Source organism: Frieseomelitta varia, unplaced genomic scaffold (genome assembly GCF_011392965.1).
Source record: "Frieseomelitta varia isolate USP_RPSP 00005682 unplaced genomic scaffold, Fvar_1.2 scaffold_759, whole genome shotgun sequence".
Taxonomy (NCBI): domain Eukaryota; kingdom Metazoa; phylum Arthropoda; class Insecta; order Hymenoptera; family Apidae; genus Frieseomelitta; species Frieseomelitta varia.
The window spans coordinates 107645-124771 of record NW_025110544.1 but is presented as its reverse complement, the minus strand read 5'-3'; the positions used below and the strand labels follow the sequence as shown (position 1 = coordinate 124771).

The 17127-nt window shown below is 37.5% G+C and overlaps 1 protein-coding gene across 1 annotated transcript in view; it reads right to left on the bottom strand.

Annotated features, from left to right (window-relative positions):
* LOC122535726 (adenylate cyclase type 6) overlaps positions 1-17127 on the bottom strand; it is an 86165-nt gene that overhangs the window by 32042 nt on the left and 36996 nt on the right. The window contains exons 5-6 of the mRNA XM_043667497.1: positions 15879-16092; positions 13652-13962 (exon numbers count right to left, since the gene is read on the bottom strand). Of these exons, the coding sequence (XP_043523432.1) occupies positions 13652-13962; positions 15879-16092 (525 nt within the window). The remainder of the gene's footprint in view (positions 1-13651; positions 13963-15878; positions 16093-17127) is intronic.

The following is a 17127-nucleotide window of genomic DNA, read 5'->3' as shown; positions in this document are numbered from 1 at the left end:
TTTCCAACTGCGGTATTAATACACAAATCTCTGTTTCCATTGCGTTCTTTCGTCACGCGTTGCTTCATTTGTGCCAATTCTCCTCTCTGATCCCCAGAATCTATTTCTAGATCGAACGATCGAAAATTGGAAAATTACCATTTCCAGTAGTGATCGAAACTTTCTCCTCGTTTCATCGAATTTTTCATCGACCTGGTTTTTCTTCTCTTTAAATTTCGATTAAAGATTGTTACTTATACGTAAAATTCTTTTTTACGTGGGTAAATGAGAAGCCTAATCAAGGGGGGGGGGGGGCACAGTGAGAGAAGATAGATTGGGAACAGCTGTCTCAGATAATCAAAATTAAAACTTGAGCAATTACAACGGAAATACTTGGCCTCAGGAATAATAATAACAGTAATTATGGCAATTAAACACGGTAAACGAGCACACAATAATCGCTGTTATTTTTTAATAATAACCGCCATTATCGTGATTAATATTCCGAGGCGAATTCATAACGAATTGAAAATCGATCGTCAGGCGCGTATCGCTGTGAATCTTTCATGGAAATTAAAATCGAACGTTCAATTAGAAGCAGCGTTCGCGGGGTTATCATTTGTTTAAAACGCGATGAATGAAAATTGGAAACGAAATCGCCGTGAAATCGCGAGGCGACCAGGCGTTGCCGCTCGCCCCAAAAGTTCTCGAAGTGCAACGGAATTGAGATCAGAAGAAACGTTAAAAAAAAATAGAAAAAAAAAAAAAAATAAACACCGACCGTTGGTAAGAGCGAGACAGTGAAAATTAATTGTGAAAGTTATTATAAACGCACGCCCTCGTCGTCTCATTTTTATTCACACGTCCAAGTCAGAGTCGCGAAATGGCGAGGAAAGCCAGTTTTCAGCCGTGAAACGATCATTCTCTCTCGTTCGCCGGGTAACCGTAAACGCCTCCCGTCCCATAGGGAGGCCCATTCATTTTTCATCGCCTTCAAATTCATCCTGCCCCAGTTTCCCCACGACTCTGGCCCTCGTGCTTTGCCCCGTGAGCTTAAACGGGTGATCCTTTTCCCTTCGTCCCCCGTTATGTGCAAATTGATGCCTCTTTTCATCTTTCTGTTCCCCCTTCCCTCCCACTTTATTGTCGCAACGCCTTTTCATTTCTTCCACAGGCTACAGTTCTTTGCTTACAATTACTGTCTGTCACATCAATTTCGTTTCTTCCGTTATTCTTTTTTTCCCTCTTGTTGGCGTCTCCCTTCCTTTCTCCGTGGAATCGTGTTATTACTTCTTTTTTTTTCATTGCTGAATATTCCAACTTTTTGGCGTCGGCGCCTTCCGCGACATGAAACACGTATACTTCGTGTTATTGCAGTTGTTCCTCAACTGCCGTATCATTATTCAAATTTAAATTCATGAAATTTGCTCGACACCGTAATCGCCGAGCTCGGCTACTTAGAGATCAATATTATGCTTAGTTGAAGATCAGTGGCCCGTCAAATAAGTCGAGGAGAATAACAAGGTTGTAAACCTAGCATAGATAAAATAATAAGCTTTGTCTCATTTTGTCTCATTTCTTTAGTGGTAATGTTAATGGCGGCAGGAAAACAGTGTAATTTCTTCGAGAGACGACGATTCTTTCGAAGCTGAGCCTCTCGAGTGCCTGTAAGCCCATTTGGCTTTGGCCATTCTCTCTCTCTCTCTCTCTCTCTCTTTCTCTTTCTCTCTGTCTCTGTCTGTCTGTCTGTCTGTCTCTCTTCTATTTGCGGAAATGGAGGAATATATGAATAACAAACCGCGACGCAAATAAACGAACGGTGAATTGGAAATGCTCCGATGGGAAATTCAGTGTTTCTCCTCTGAATGGAAAAAACAAAGTGAAGCAAAGAGGCTGGAAAAATGAAGAAAAATTTGATTGAGGCAGAGGAGGGAGGGGAGATAGTTTCTATCGGTATCGCGAGCAATTATAGCGCGGATGAATGAATAAATAAATAAACATAAGCGAGAGAAGGTCGAACGTTTCTCAACTGGGTTGTGCTGGCTTTTTCAGCAAACTCGTCGCCCTTTGTCGGTCCCTTCGCGTAAAATTCAATCGCCGAACGCTCGCAATTATCAATTTACGGAAAGAGGAAACAATTCCCTGTCGACGGTAGATTGAATAACAAAAATCTGGGGAAAAAAGCACAAACGTGGATTAAAGGTGTAATTGAAAATTTATGTAAAAAAAAGAAAGAAAAAAAAAAAAAAAAAAAAAAAAAAAAAAAAAGAAAGTCCAATCAATTTTCAAATTTACCCCAGCGAAAATCCGAACGACCCCCAGGGATCGCGATTTAATTCAAGGCGCAAAAGTTATGCAAATTGCAGACTGCGTTTCGCGATTCTGCTCTTCGTGCGCGCGCAAAAATTAAATTGCAGAATCAAGGTAAAGAAAGAAACGTAATTACAAACTTAATGCGCGATGTAACGATCACTCCCACCCAACTAATCCAGATGACTACAACGGAACTGAAAGAAGAAGAATCTGAGAGAAGCTGGAGAGAGAAATCGAAGTAAATCGGATCAAATCTCCACCGATCGAGCAGACTCTCGCGTCCGTGTTTTCCGCGGAGAAGGACAAACGATTTTTCCCTGCAACGAGCTCTTTCTCTTTCTCTCTGTCTCTCTTTCTACTCCACCACCCTGTCGAAGAAGGGAAACGAGCGTAAACGTAAAACTCCGGAAGACGATGCAATCGTCCTCTGCCCCCCCCCCCCCCCCCCTCCCTCATTCGAGAAACTTGCAAATTCAATTACGAGGACGCTCTCTAGGTTGGTCTAATGGCGAGCGCTGGACTCGCCGGAGCCGCTCGGATCGAGCTGAGGAAAAACAAGCAACCGGAAGCCGGAAACCGAGGGTGGAATCTTGCCATCGAGCTGAGAACCCGAGGCCGCGGAGATGTGCACACGCTGTTGAATATTTCATCGCAGTTAGGTGTGTACCTTCTCGCGTGTTGCGACGGCAGGCGAAACGACATTTCGCGAAGAGAGAGATCGTTCGAGGAAAGTTTCACGACGATCGTTCTCGGCGAACTTTTTCGTCACTCGGTTGATTCGGAATCTCTTTGCGCTGGAATCGCATGCACGTCGAGAATTTTTTGCCCCCAAAATTGCAATTCTTCCTCTGTTTTCAGTATATTTAAGTGAAACAAAATAGGCAAAGCAAATGATAAATTACTTTTCGTTTCTATCTAGTATATACCATACCGACGAGTTCAAAACGAAAGCGAAGAAATCGTTGTGCCGCGATTCGGTCACTCGTTATGGTCCGCAGTCAGTTGTTAGCCAGCGCAAACTTTCGAAACGAAGCGCAAAGGACTCGCAATTTTCGAAAATACAACGTCAGAGATGTAATAATTCCATAGATATCGTTCCATTTGTTATCTTGCTCGCTTCATTTCTCTTATTATCACTGTCGTTATTGTTTCACAGCGATCTAGGCCCCATATTATTCCACTTTTAAACTTCTTCAGTTCCTCTTTTAACCTCTTGCGCTGGAACGATGTGCCACGCTCGTCGAGGATTTTTTGCCCCAAAATTCTAATATTTTCTTCAGTTTATTTAAGTATATTTAAAATAGGCAAAACAAATAATAAATTTTCTACATCTCAATCATTTCTATCCCAGTGATATCATACCAACGAGTTCAAAGAGAAAGCGACGAATTATTGTATACGGTTTTGGTCACTCGTTATGGTCCGCAATCAGTTAAGGAAGTTTTAAGGAACAGTCTGATCGATCGGATGCTTCTTTCTTTGATTTCATCGCTCGTTTGTTTCATTCATTCCATTTATCATTATTTGATCGTCATTTGCATCTTACCTCGTGTTCGTGATAAAGTAAACGCAAAGTATGTACCGTCTCTCAGTTCTTTCTGACCTTCGACTACCAATAAAAATTTAATTTTGCGTAATAAATTTGAAAGTCCACGAAGGCAGTTTCAAAGTAAATGTCAATTCGATCTATCGATCGTGGGCGCATCGTGGCGCAGTATTGGGAGCGCTCTAACCGCGAGAATGTTCCTCGTCAGGGCGGACAACTTAACCAAGCGGAAGGGAGTTTCCCCAACAATTTGGGAAATTGCTTGGTTAACAACCATTTAGGAAACGGCCGGGACTCGGGAATACGAATATCCCTGGCCCCGAAATCCCAAACAATGCATTATCAAACCGTGAAAACTAAGCTACCGAGTTGTTCAACAATCCCGTTCGAAATTCGCGCCATTAATTTCAAACGGATAGACGAGATATGTGCGCGTCGTACACAGCCGATAGTAAATGAAAGAGAAAGTATATCGTTGCGAGAAATGTAACAAACAAGTTTCAAACAACGTCGATAACACAGGCTCAACGCTAGAATTATCAGATCTGTCGTCAACGAAGTTTTTTTGATTATGATTATGATTTTTTATTGTTTCGATTCTGGATTGTGATACTAGAGAGTATTACTATGTTACTGGGAACAGTATATTTAGTAATTATTACGAATTAAATGTATTTGGTAACAACCATATTTAAAAATTGAAGATATATTTTAAAATTCGAAATGTGATAAAAAGTATACTTAAAGTGTAGCAATAAAGTGTATTTAAAGTAAAATTTTCCAATATTTCGATATTTCTTTTTTTTGTTTTTCTTTTCTTTTGTTTCAGCTACGTATTACGCGTTACAATAATTTAAAAGAGTAGTAAAATATTCAGGAAGAAAAGAAGTATAGTCATTTTGTGAAAAATAGAAGAAATGAGATAAAAAATGAAAATATTCTCTTTCATTGTAATAGAGAAGAAGAACGAACACAGTTCCTCGAGAAACTTATGGTTCTCTTTCGATCAAACTTGCCACGAAAGTTTGACAAACGAAATTATTGTATCATTGGCGTATTCGGAAATCAGTTTTTGTTTGCCGCTTTTCCTTTCATGCTTCAACGAATCGGTCGAGTTCAGCGTTTCCCTTTGTGCCCCGTTCAAAAACGTCGGCAAATTTTCAAACTTTCCTCTCGCTTCGGAACTTTCGTCGCGTCAAATCGTTGGAATTTTTATTTTTATTTCAATTTATTAGCGACAATTACGTCCTTTTATCGAATTTTTTCTAGACGTTGAAACCGTGTCGGGATGTTTTTGTGAAATTCGTAACGGGGTTATCGCAGCAAATGGATTTTATATTAGAAGCTGCAAGATGGAATTAATAGAGTACATTGATAAATCGATATATTAATAAAATTAACGGCGTTGTTCTCTCGTAAGATTTTTCCATCAAAATAGTTTTGAAGCAAATGTTCTCTTTTTTCTTTTTATTGATACGTATGAAATATATTGCACTACTTATACGTTGGTAGATTAATAAATATATAATATTTGCAATGCGTTGATAAAGTCAATGATGATATATCGTGTCGAAAAAAAAAAATATCCCCACTAAAATTGAATATTTGAAAATTAATTTCATTAATATATTAATGTACTATATTAATGCCCATACGTATTAATAAAATTAATGACGTCAGCATATCGAATTAAATACCTAAAAAAATACCTCTGGTATCTCAAATTAAATACCTAATAAACATTCTCACACGTATTAATAAAATTAATGACGTCGGCATATGAGATTAAATACCTAGAAAAATACCTAGAATTAAACACCTAAAAAACATTCTCACTAAAATTGAATACATAAAAACACTTGACCATCTGTCAGTCCATCCGTATTAAACCGACGAGCGCGTTTCAGTGAAAGGTGTTACTGTAAAAATTCGACCGTTCAATAGATGAGAAAAATTGGTTGATACTTTTGGCGTGGTCGAAATTTCGCTTGCTCGAATGGCAGGTGGCGGAGCAATTTGCGAAATTGGCCGCCCCTCTCGTTCAATTAGCTTTCACTCTCGTCGGCGAAATTCGTGGCATGCTGCCGCCGATGGTGGATCGAAAGTATCAAGACAAGGCGGATGTTCGCCACGGGGCAAACTTGGTCGGTGAAACGCAGAGAAACATCTCGACCTCTTTCCCCCTGTTTTCAACCTCGTAAACTTCGTCCTATAAATTCTTATATTCATCGTATTTCCTTCCAATGTCGTTCCAGCGCCGATAAAGGACCAATATCGTTCGGTTTTATATAATCTCGCGAATATCAATCAGATCCGCTCGGTTGTAGACTGCAGACTCGGTGATATTGCAGTTTGACGATATTGTTTCTGGGTACTTTCTAGAGATGTTCCACTTACGCGGTTATGGCTGCGGTCTTCCTCGCGAGGAGATGAATGATCGAGAGACGAATGATTTTACTTCCATTTAATTTTAATTCCCTAAAATGTACTAAGTATTTACGTAACACTGAAATATCAAGTGTCAATTATTAACTTTGACTATCAATCTAGCAACCAGTTAAGTCGAGATATTAATATAGCTATTAATACATATTAATACAAATGTTAGAGTCTGAGAAACTACCACTCTTAATTTCAAAATTAATTCCATGATAGAAAATGGAACTAGTGCTTAAATATTGTACATTGACTCTGAGAAAGTACCATCTCCAGCACTGAGTTTCGAATTCAAAAATAAGTACTCTCTGTTCAGTATCAATTCCTCTGCATATACCATAAACTGTCCAAACTAAAACGGGATCTTGCATATTAAAGAATTAATCCCCCCCCCCCCTCCTCTCCTCAGTATCAGATTTAACTTCGCAAAAGAAATTCTCTTTCAAACATTAATTCCCCCCGAAATGCCACAAAATGAGACCAAGATCCTCCTCAAGAGACTTTCCCCAATTTCCAATGTCAGATTCCAAATTCCATCGACAGTTTATTCCCTGAAATCCTCAAAATTCATTTCTGCAAGTAGCACAAATGGATCGAAATGTATTGGATACTGGTTCAAACTCGTTCGAGCATTTTTCTGAAAGGCATTAGCTTCCACGTTCCGTCTAAGAGACTCTCACTTTGTCTCTGTAATGGATTCCTTTTGCTACTGGATTCGCCGTTTTCAGCACCGTGTTAACACCGGCCGCTGCTGCTTTGAAGAGTATCAGCAGGCACCGGAACTGAACAGTCGCCTCGCTCAAAGGACGACGGACAAGGCGTAGAGAAGATCGCCCTAACAAAGCCAGAAGGGAAGTCACGCGCAGGACACTGCCGGCGTGATTGCACGTCCTGTGACGATCTTCTATGCTCGTCTGCGAGATCAGATCTATCAAACTGATACATTCTCCTTTGCGAGCCTTTTGTTTCGTTCATGGCGAGAATGAATTTATCTTTGTGGGATCGAGGTGTAACAATTTATGCGAGGCACGCGGATCGAGCGGCGAGGTTTTACGAAACCTTCAGGTTTAAATTGAATCAGGCACGGCGAGGGTCGAATTTTGGGAATAATCGAGGCTATTGGAAATATTCCAATTTAATTGGAATCCATTGAAATCCGGCGAGTTTCGGTGGTAATTGATGAATGGCCAATTGTGACGTGTTCTCGAATTAAAAGCAGAAATTCCAAAGATTCCATAGTTACTGCTGTTTGTAAAAACAGGCTAGGAAATTGGATAGTATTGCGTTTGTTAGAAAATTCGAACATTCAGAACGATAGTACAAAGCGTGCTTCGAAACGAATTACTGTGACTGATGTAGTGAAAAATATAATTAAAGAAACAAACTCAAATGAGCCATTTTACGTACAATATACTATAAATTATAAATACAATGTTTTATAATTTACGTACAATATACTATAAATTATAAATACAATGTTTTATAATTTACGTACAATATACTGTAAATTATAAATACAATGTATTACATGTAATTATTATGAACGAATATACTGACCAGGAGGAATATTTTTTCCGATGACTAAAAATTAACGAAAAGAAAACCTTGTTGGTAAAAAATATTCGCATAAAAGTACAAATATGTTTGTTAGAAGCGATGCGCTGAATTTCGTAGAATTTCCCACGTGTTGAACAAGAGTTTCTGAAAGATAGCCTCCCCTCAATTTATAAGGGGCCTATTCACTCCTACTTTCGAGCTTATTATTTTCCTGCCGTTGCTAATTAACTGCACTGTTTATTCCGCAGGATAATAAGATATTCCAGATAAGCGTAACCTACTTGTTAATTAATTTGTTTGAGAAACTTGGGACGCGCTTAACCAAGTCACAATGCTAGTTTTTCATTCGTTGAAAATGAATTTCTTTTTTTACTGCGTCGCCAAAGGAACTTGAAAAATTTAAAATAAGTATTATTTCAGAATTAAAAAAGAATTGTGTTTTTTCTTTTTTTAAGAGGAAACTTCGAAACTTCTCTTTCTCTCCGAGTGAAACGTTACCATTTTTTGCCATAATATTCAATTTAAATTACAGTTGTAACATTTGATCTAAATTAGCATCATTAACATCGACTTGCTAGTATAACTTTCAACTTACGGAATGTTGAATTTAATATTTATAAGATTTTTACAAGTCGTGATATTTTTCAATCTTCCAACTTTTTCAGATTCCAATTTTTCTACTATGTTTCAATTTCCATTGTCAATTTTCCTAAATAATCGGAAATAAAGTGCTTCCAAATTCCTAATAAAATTCAATTCTGAACTGAACGAAATTCCCTAGGCCTCTCTTCATTATTTCCAAAACTCCTCAATCGTTCGAACGTCTTTCGCGCAGGTGTTCGATTTTCTCCTTCGCTGTCTATTCTTCTAAGTATCTTCGAACCGAAAAATTTAAAGATAAAAATATTAAAGATAAAAATGACTGAGAATGATTGAGCGAGTAGTAACATATAGAATTAGCGGAGAGCTTTCTCTCAGCGATCCTCCCGTTTCAGCGATACGTTGATCATCACTCTGGGAACATATGCGGCCACTGATAAGAGATAAAAACAGATCGATGACGCGAAAGCATAAAGCTGACGCGAACTCTACTCGGAAATCTCATGAAACGGTACGTTGTTATTGGATTTCCTCCCAGCTCGGTGTCTTCATCCATCAAGTTCCCTTGCTTGCTCACTGCTCTCCTCCCTCCCTAGCCAACCTCCAGCCAATTTATTTAGGTTTTATTACCTTGAAAGCACTGGATGCATCCTCCAGTTCGATGGATTCCAATATTTCTTTTTTCTTCTTCTTCTTCTTCTTCTTCTTTTGCTTTTTGTTCAATTGCAGCTCGTATATATTTATTATCAATTATTTTTAAAGTTTAGAAAGTTTGAAGTTAAAAAAATTCTTTGGACAAGGGGAAATTTAATGTGTTGAAATTAATGGGAAAAATATTCTTTGCATCTTCTCTGATAGATCAGTAAAAGTCGGGAAAATTGTGAATGATTTTTGATCATAAAATTACATTCGATTTTCGAATCGATTAATCTTTCGTTTCTTTTAGGGGTCTCTTGACTCAAAACAAAATTGAATCAGTTTCAAAGATTTGAGGGAAATGTAATCTCTTTTTCGATCTCTTCCGAAATTATGAAGGACTTGACTTTCGAAATTTCATTACAATATTTTTGAATGTTATTGAATGTAAATATGTTTAAAAAAAAAATTGAAGAACCAAGTCAGAAAATTCAGTCGAAATTGAATTTTGAATCAAAGAAGCCCAAAGTTGAATTAGAAAGGTAAAAGAGACATGTGGCAAGTGTTGCTTTAAAACAGGATAGGACATTGCACGATTTATTCACATCTGGAAATGTATTTCAATCGACTGGTTGACACTGGACCGTGGACGAAGGATTTCTCTCTTTGAAAAATGAAATTCCCCCGCGACACCTTTCGTCAGAGTATTCTCAATTCCCCGGACAATTTCCCCCTTTGATGACGTTGGATCTTCCGGTCAAAGGCCAGGGATTAATCGAACAAAGCGTTATTCGAGGAATATAACTCGCGCTAATTAGACGTCAAATTCAACATTTGATCATTTCACGGAACCTGGCCGTCACACAGAGCTACGTAGAGTTTTCCTTTTAAATTTCTCTTTCCCTCTCAGGGAAATGCGTACGTATGCATTTTGTACTTTTTCTCTGATATTACATTGTTTCTGATACCTACTTAATAACTACGGTACTTTCTCGAAATTGTTCGGTTTAATTAATTTTGTAACTCGTTCGGTTTGTAATTTTCTGCTTTCATAAATAATAATGTAATTTATTATGCAGCGACGTGACATTGTAATTTACGTTCTTTTTGTAAGTAATTTTATAAAAATGCAATAACGTGGTATTGAAGTAACTTTTATAAAGCTTGAGATTGCATGAAAGGATTCAACTGTACAGAAACGTAAATTGTTTTTCAGAAAAGCAAAACACAAATCATTACAATTAAATCACAGAATATTTCGTCTAATTCTTCATCGTTACAACTATGTTGCGAACAGTGATTTTGTTACGACAGTTGGCAATACTGCAACGTGTACGTATAGAAAGATCCACAGTTTGGTTATTAAAGAAGAAAATAAATCATCGTAGAAAAATAAAAGAATATGTTTCATCTAGTTCTTCATAGCGTACAATTACGTCACGAATAGTGACTTTGTTGCGACAGTTGGCAAGACTGCAACGTGTACGCATAGAAAGATCCACAGTCTGGTTATTAAAGAAGAAAATAAATCATCGTAGAAAAATAAAAGAAAATGTTTCATCTAGTTTTTCATTGTGTATAATTACGTCACGAATAGTGACTTTGTTGCGACAGTTGGCAATACTGCAACGTGTACGTATAGAAAGATCCACAGTTTGGTTATTAAAGAAGAAAATAAATCATCGTAGAAAAATAAAAGAATATGTTTCATCTAGTTTTTCATTGTGTACAATTACGTCACGAATAGTGACTTTGTTGCGACAGTTGGCAATACTGCAACGTGTATGCATAGAAAGATCCACAGTCTGGTTATTAAAGAAGAAAATAAATCATCGTAGAAAAATAAAAGAAAATGTTTCATCTAGTTTTTCATTGTGTATNAATTACGTCACGAATAGTGACTTTGTTGCGACAGTTGGCAAGACTGCAACGTGTACGCATAGAAAGATCCACAGTCTGGTTATTAAAGAAGAAAATAAATCATCGTAGAAAAATAAAAGAATATGTTTCATCTAGTTCTTCATAGCGTACAATTACGTCACGAATAGTGACTTTGTTGCGACAGTTGGCAAGACTTTGCAGCGTGTGCGTTGACCGAGCGTCGGAAATTGTAGTGTAATTTTGGGGAAAAATCGCGTGACACCGGCGGGATTTTCAACGAGGCAGCTAGTTCGGTGAACCGGAGAACAAGAAGCTAGTCGCTGTAACGACGCGATTATTAACCGAAACGGTGCAATCGATGCGCGTTAGGTGGAGATACGCGCGAAAACACGCCCCCGTATCACGACACACTATGAAGGTTTGACGTTAATAATAGAGTTGGCTTGAACCGGCACCGGGGAACTTTGATAGCAGGGAATTTCGTGGGTGCGTTCACCCTGGCTTGATCAATCGTTCCCGATGACCCAGAAACTGTGATCAACGCTTGTACATAAACCCTCTACGATCCACGGATTTACGTTATTATTGTTCGACTCGCTGATTCGTGTTTTTTTTTTTTTTTTTATCGATACAAAAATTTGGAGGTTAAGTACAAGCGGAGTGCGTGAATAAAAGTATCTAGTGATAAATATTTACAACGTTTCTTGACTGATGCCGCCATACTGACAATATCCCACTTTGAAGATAAATCCCGAACGTTTTAACATAATTTGAGTAAATTTGAATAAAATTCAAATTTCGTCTGCCTTCCCTTTCGCTTAGGATAACACCTAAGTCCATAAATTACTTTCACGGTTCTGAAACTTTCACTAACCTGTTTAAATGAAATTTTGAAACTGAAACCTAACCTACAAATTAGATTAACATGTAAATATGAATCAAATCTGAGAGGAACAGGAAAATAGGAGAACTTCTGTTCAGGAGAACAGTATCAAGTACATTTGGAATTTCTCGCCTTTTGTAGAGTGTTTCAATTTTAAAATGTTGGTAATAGATGGTAAAAGAGAGAAATCAAACGAAGCGAGACTAAATTGATCGCAGACGTTTCCGAATGTTTTTCAAATGTTTCGAAGCAAACGTTGATCGAATTGATCAATATATTATTGTTGATTGAACAGTAAAGTCTATCAAAATGAAATACGCCGTTGAGATTAACAAATTTGATTTCTACGAAATATCAGACTGTGATCAAATACAGAATCTGATGCCAAATGTAATTAGAACCTCGCTGTAAATTACTTTTCGATGATTAACTTAATTTAATATAATACAATTCGAACGCAGATAATAGAAAATTTTAATCAATGTAATGTAAATCTAAAATTCCCATGAACGAGTAGACTGTCGAATTTAAGGCAAAATTGCAATTAAAATTAGTGAGAATAATTAATACAGTTTCTGTAAAAATTCGATTGTCGTTTGACGAGAATTAGTCGAAACGTTTGAGTAACGTAACCTAATCTGATTCGATATAATTTAATCCGAATTTCAACTTTGGAAAGACCTTTATTTATTTAGAAATTAATTTAAGAAATAGCAGAAACATGAAATAAACAAAATCAAATTTAAAAATTGAGTCAGATTTAAGGAACGAATGATGGAAACCGAATCTGGAAATTACTCGAGCAAATATTCACCGAGAAAAACATTTACATCATCGTGTGATCTAAGTTTAAATTTAGTAGAATATGGAAGAGAAGATGCAAAGTTTGCAGAAACTGAATCTGCAGCTTACAGATTCAGTTTCAATAGAAATTGACGCGGTGAGTCTCGTTCCCATTGAATTTCCAACAAAATCTACGATCCAATAACAGTTCGCGCCAGCTTAACGAACTGCAAAACTGTGTCCAAGCGCGACAATCATGGGATTATTACACTGAAATCCCATAATTGGGTTCGATGAAACCCAAAATCAATGAAATCTATCCAGAGCAACTCCTCTGCTGTTCTTTCTGACGCAGATCCAATTGTATCTAGAAATATTCTCAAAGAATTGGAGGATCTGAGAGAACAATTTCAGAACAGTTCGGCGCGTGTGAAATTTGAGGGCTGTTTCTTTTCGAAAAATTGAATTGTCCAGAATTTGAAAATTTCCATCGCTCGCTCCTTTAGAGGTTGACACTCCTGCGAAAGGTTGAAACAATTCCATCGACGATTTAAAACAAAATTCCCTAGATCCAACCACGTCGCCAATTTCAGTCAATGGCATTTCCTTTTCTGACGGAAACGTTAATCGGCTGCATGTAAAATAGCAATTCTACAAAGTTTAAATCTTATTAAAAAAAAATTCCCTAGATGTAACCACGTCGCCATTTCAATGGCGATTCTTCTTCTAATGGGAACTTTAATCGGCTGCATGTAAAATAACAATTCTACAGAGTTTAAATCTCATTAAAAAAAAATTCCCTAGATGTAACCACGCCGCCATTTCAATCAATGGCGATTCTTCTTCTAATGGGAACGTTAATCGGCTGCATGTAAAATAACAATTCTACAGAGTTTAAATCTCATTTAAAAGAAAATTCTCTAGATCCAACCATGCAATTTCATTGAATGGCGATTCCTCTTCCGATGGAAATGTTGATCGGCTGCATATAAAGTAGCAACTGTACGATGTTTAAGGGGATATAGGATGTCACTCACGTGTTCCATCATGGCAGGATACTGCGACGGATAGAGGACGAACGCACCGATCAGGTGCGCTAGGGAGAAAATAATGCCGGCGATGCACGCGTGACGCAACCTTATCGGGAGGAGCGCGTACGCCATGTAAATGAAGAAACAGACGGCCCAGGCTGCAGCCAACGGCCCTCCGCTTTGATACTCCCTCGATTCAAACGCCAGATGTATATTCAAAGCCACTTGCAACGCCAGCAGCGTCACCAACACTATTCCGCTCACGCCGGCTAACCAGATTTCGTTCATCCCGGGCCTTGATATCGCTGCCACCAGTGCTGGAATTTAAAGAAACCTGAAATGTTACTAGATTCTGGGAGGGAAATTGGTTTCTTGGAAGCTATGTGAATAGCTCAGAAGCGTAGGTAGCACCTGCAGGCGCGTAAATTTCTGAACATTAACTACATTTTCTAAGCTAGGAAAGAAGTTATCAGATTTTGAGCTAAATTGGCTGTTGGTTAAATTCCAGAGGAGAAGTTTATAAGTGGCTCCAGAAGTGTGGTCGATTATGAAAGTCACATGGTGGTTAAGGTTTTTCAGAAAGTTATTAAATCCTGGTTTGTAGGGTAAAGGTAGTTACATAGATTTGTAGGAGTGTGGCACTGTATTTTTTAGGTTAAGTAAAAAATTACTAGACTGATTGTAATTAACTGATGAAATATATGAAAATGACCACCAAGTAAAATGACTGGAGGTTTTGCAAAGATTTTTAGGTTAAGTAAAAAAGTCACTGGGTCCTAGTAACATTTTACCTTAATAAGTTGGATGGATACATGAGAGATCTAAGAATGGTCCTACAGACGCGAAGTTTTCGATCATTTTGCAAAAACAGGCGGATCTATAAATTGGACAGAGAATTGCTCGTATGAAATTAACGTTGCTTCAATCATCACGTTCACGTTCCTCGATTAAAATCTCAAAACTGAAACATGCATCGAGTTCTATCCGAACAATCGTTAGTTTTAAAAAGTCAGTCGATCGAAAATCGAACTGTTTACTTGTCTCTCATGAATGAAACTGCCATACGAACTTTTGTCAACGAGCGGTCGCTTTCGAAAAATAAAGGATTGCAAACGTTAATCTAAAAAAAAAGAAAAAAAAACCAGTCGAGTGAATCGCTTTGAAAAAAACCGATGCGTCGCTCGACTTCTCCCACCTTTGACGTCGCCGACGGTGCATACCTGGCTGAGACAACTATCTCGACGCATGGACGCGCTTTGATAAGAGCACACGATGGCATTTCAATATTTTCTCTCTTTTTTTTTTTTTTTTTTGTTTGCCTCTTTCCCGGTCGTTTTTTTTTTCTTTTTTTTTTTTGTTTAGCGAAACTACGTACGCGACGAAAACGTTTCCCGAGGAAATTTTAATTAACGTCCACGCGACGGAAGTGGGTCAAACCGAGTTGAAACGAAAGTGACTGCAAACGTTAAAAAGGATCTTGTTGATCCCTGCCTCGTATAATTAAGGCTGAATCATTTATCTCGTGTCTGACTTTTATCTCTTGTCTTTCTTTTTCTTCTATCTCGAGGAACGATTATTATTCGGCCAAGGGTTGCCGAATATGTGACTAACTTTTCGGATGTGACTAAATTTCTAGTTAAAATTCGATCGCTTCGTTCCTTCGGCAATTGAGATCCTGAAATTTTATCTGGTTCTCTTGGATAACTAAAATTTGGTAATTTCGTTTAAATAATTAAATTTCCCAGTGAATCTAGAAAAATTCCCTACACAATCATAGGAAATATTTTGTCATCTTCGTCCAAAGCTTTCTAGTGACAATACGTAATTCCGTCACGTAACATACCATAAACCTAACTCAAACATTCTTCCTTTTAGGTTTCTCCGTTCCTCCTAACCCAAATTTAATCAAAATTCATCCTAAACCTAGTTCAAACTTGAACCAAATATGCATTTATTCGTCCTAACCTATCCTGAACATTGCAGATAATATTCCTATACTTAATATTCTATTCTTCTTGCAAAATTTTGGCAAACAAAAGAATGGCTATAATTATAATTCACATTTTATCAACTTTCATCGTAGAAGAAATCTTTGAGATTTCGTGTTTTAACTTTCCTATGGTGATTTTGTTCTCAGAAAGAAATTTGTGTCAAATTTTTGGCGAATTTATCCCTAGAATTTCTTTGGAGTTCTTATAAATTTTCTCCCTAGAGAATCTTCAGTGATACGTACCAGCGTAGACCGCAACGCAGACGACCAGTGTCACCGCTAAAGACAAATTCTCCGGTCTCTCCAAAGTACGAAGAAATTGTTGGTCGTCCTCGAATATCAGTCTCAAGACTAGAAGCACACCTAGGGCAAGAGCCAGCCCCGCCAATAAGCCAAGAACGTGCGTCATGTTGCTTTGGTTCATCCGCAGGAAGTAGCGTTGGTACAGCATCTCCACCTAAAGTTTAAAAGAACTCGTTCAGGAATTTCTTAGGAATTTTTTTTTTTTCCCAAGAAACGTTTCCTGGAAACTTTTGTAAATTGTAGTCGAACATTTATCGAAGACTATTTCACGTTCGAAGTAGCTTAAAATTTTTGAAAGTCGCGAGTGCAGCTGTCGAAAGTCCCTAGACATCTTAAAGTTCTGCGTGTGTGAGTGATTGTATTTGCAGAGAGATATGATCACAATATGATGGTAGATGTATCTTTCAAAAAAATTCTCTAGACAATACACAATGTTAGAAAATAGGTTTGTAGAGAGATATGACACTCGGAAATTCATTTCCTAGGTGTCTAAAGATTCTTTGCATGGTACAAGATGCCACAAAACAAGAGGTATGTTCACAGGTGTGTCTCTCAAAAAATTCCCTAGACAATACAAGATGCCATAAAGTAAACGAGAGACTCTATTTAAAGAGATGAAAAATATCCACATGTATGCCACAAAATAAAAAATATGATCACGGGTGTGTCTCTCAAAAAAATTCCCTAGACAATACAAGATATAAGCCATACAGTAAACGAGAGACTCTATTTAAAGAGATGAAAAATATCCACATATGCCACAAAATAAAAAATATGATCACAGGTGTGTCTCTCAAAAAAATTCCCTAGACAATACAAGATATAAGCCATAAAGTAAACGAGAGACTCTATATTTAAAAAGATATAGAGTGAAAAAATTTACATACATGTCACAAAATAAAAAATATGATCGCAAATGTGATCTCAAAAAATTCTCTAGACAAGATGCCACTATAAAATACTATATACATACATATTGTATATATGCCGCTATAAAATAAATGAGAGACTCTTTATATTTAAAGAGTTGTAGGATGAAAGAAGAATCCACGTACAATTATTTTCCACATTCAGAAGCAAATGTCACGAGATATAAGCAGAATTTCGACAGCTACATTCAGCAGCAGTAAAGACCCAGTTGCGAAGATGACAGAAAATCGGAGAACCGGCGCGCGAAGCGAAGCGAATT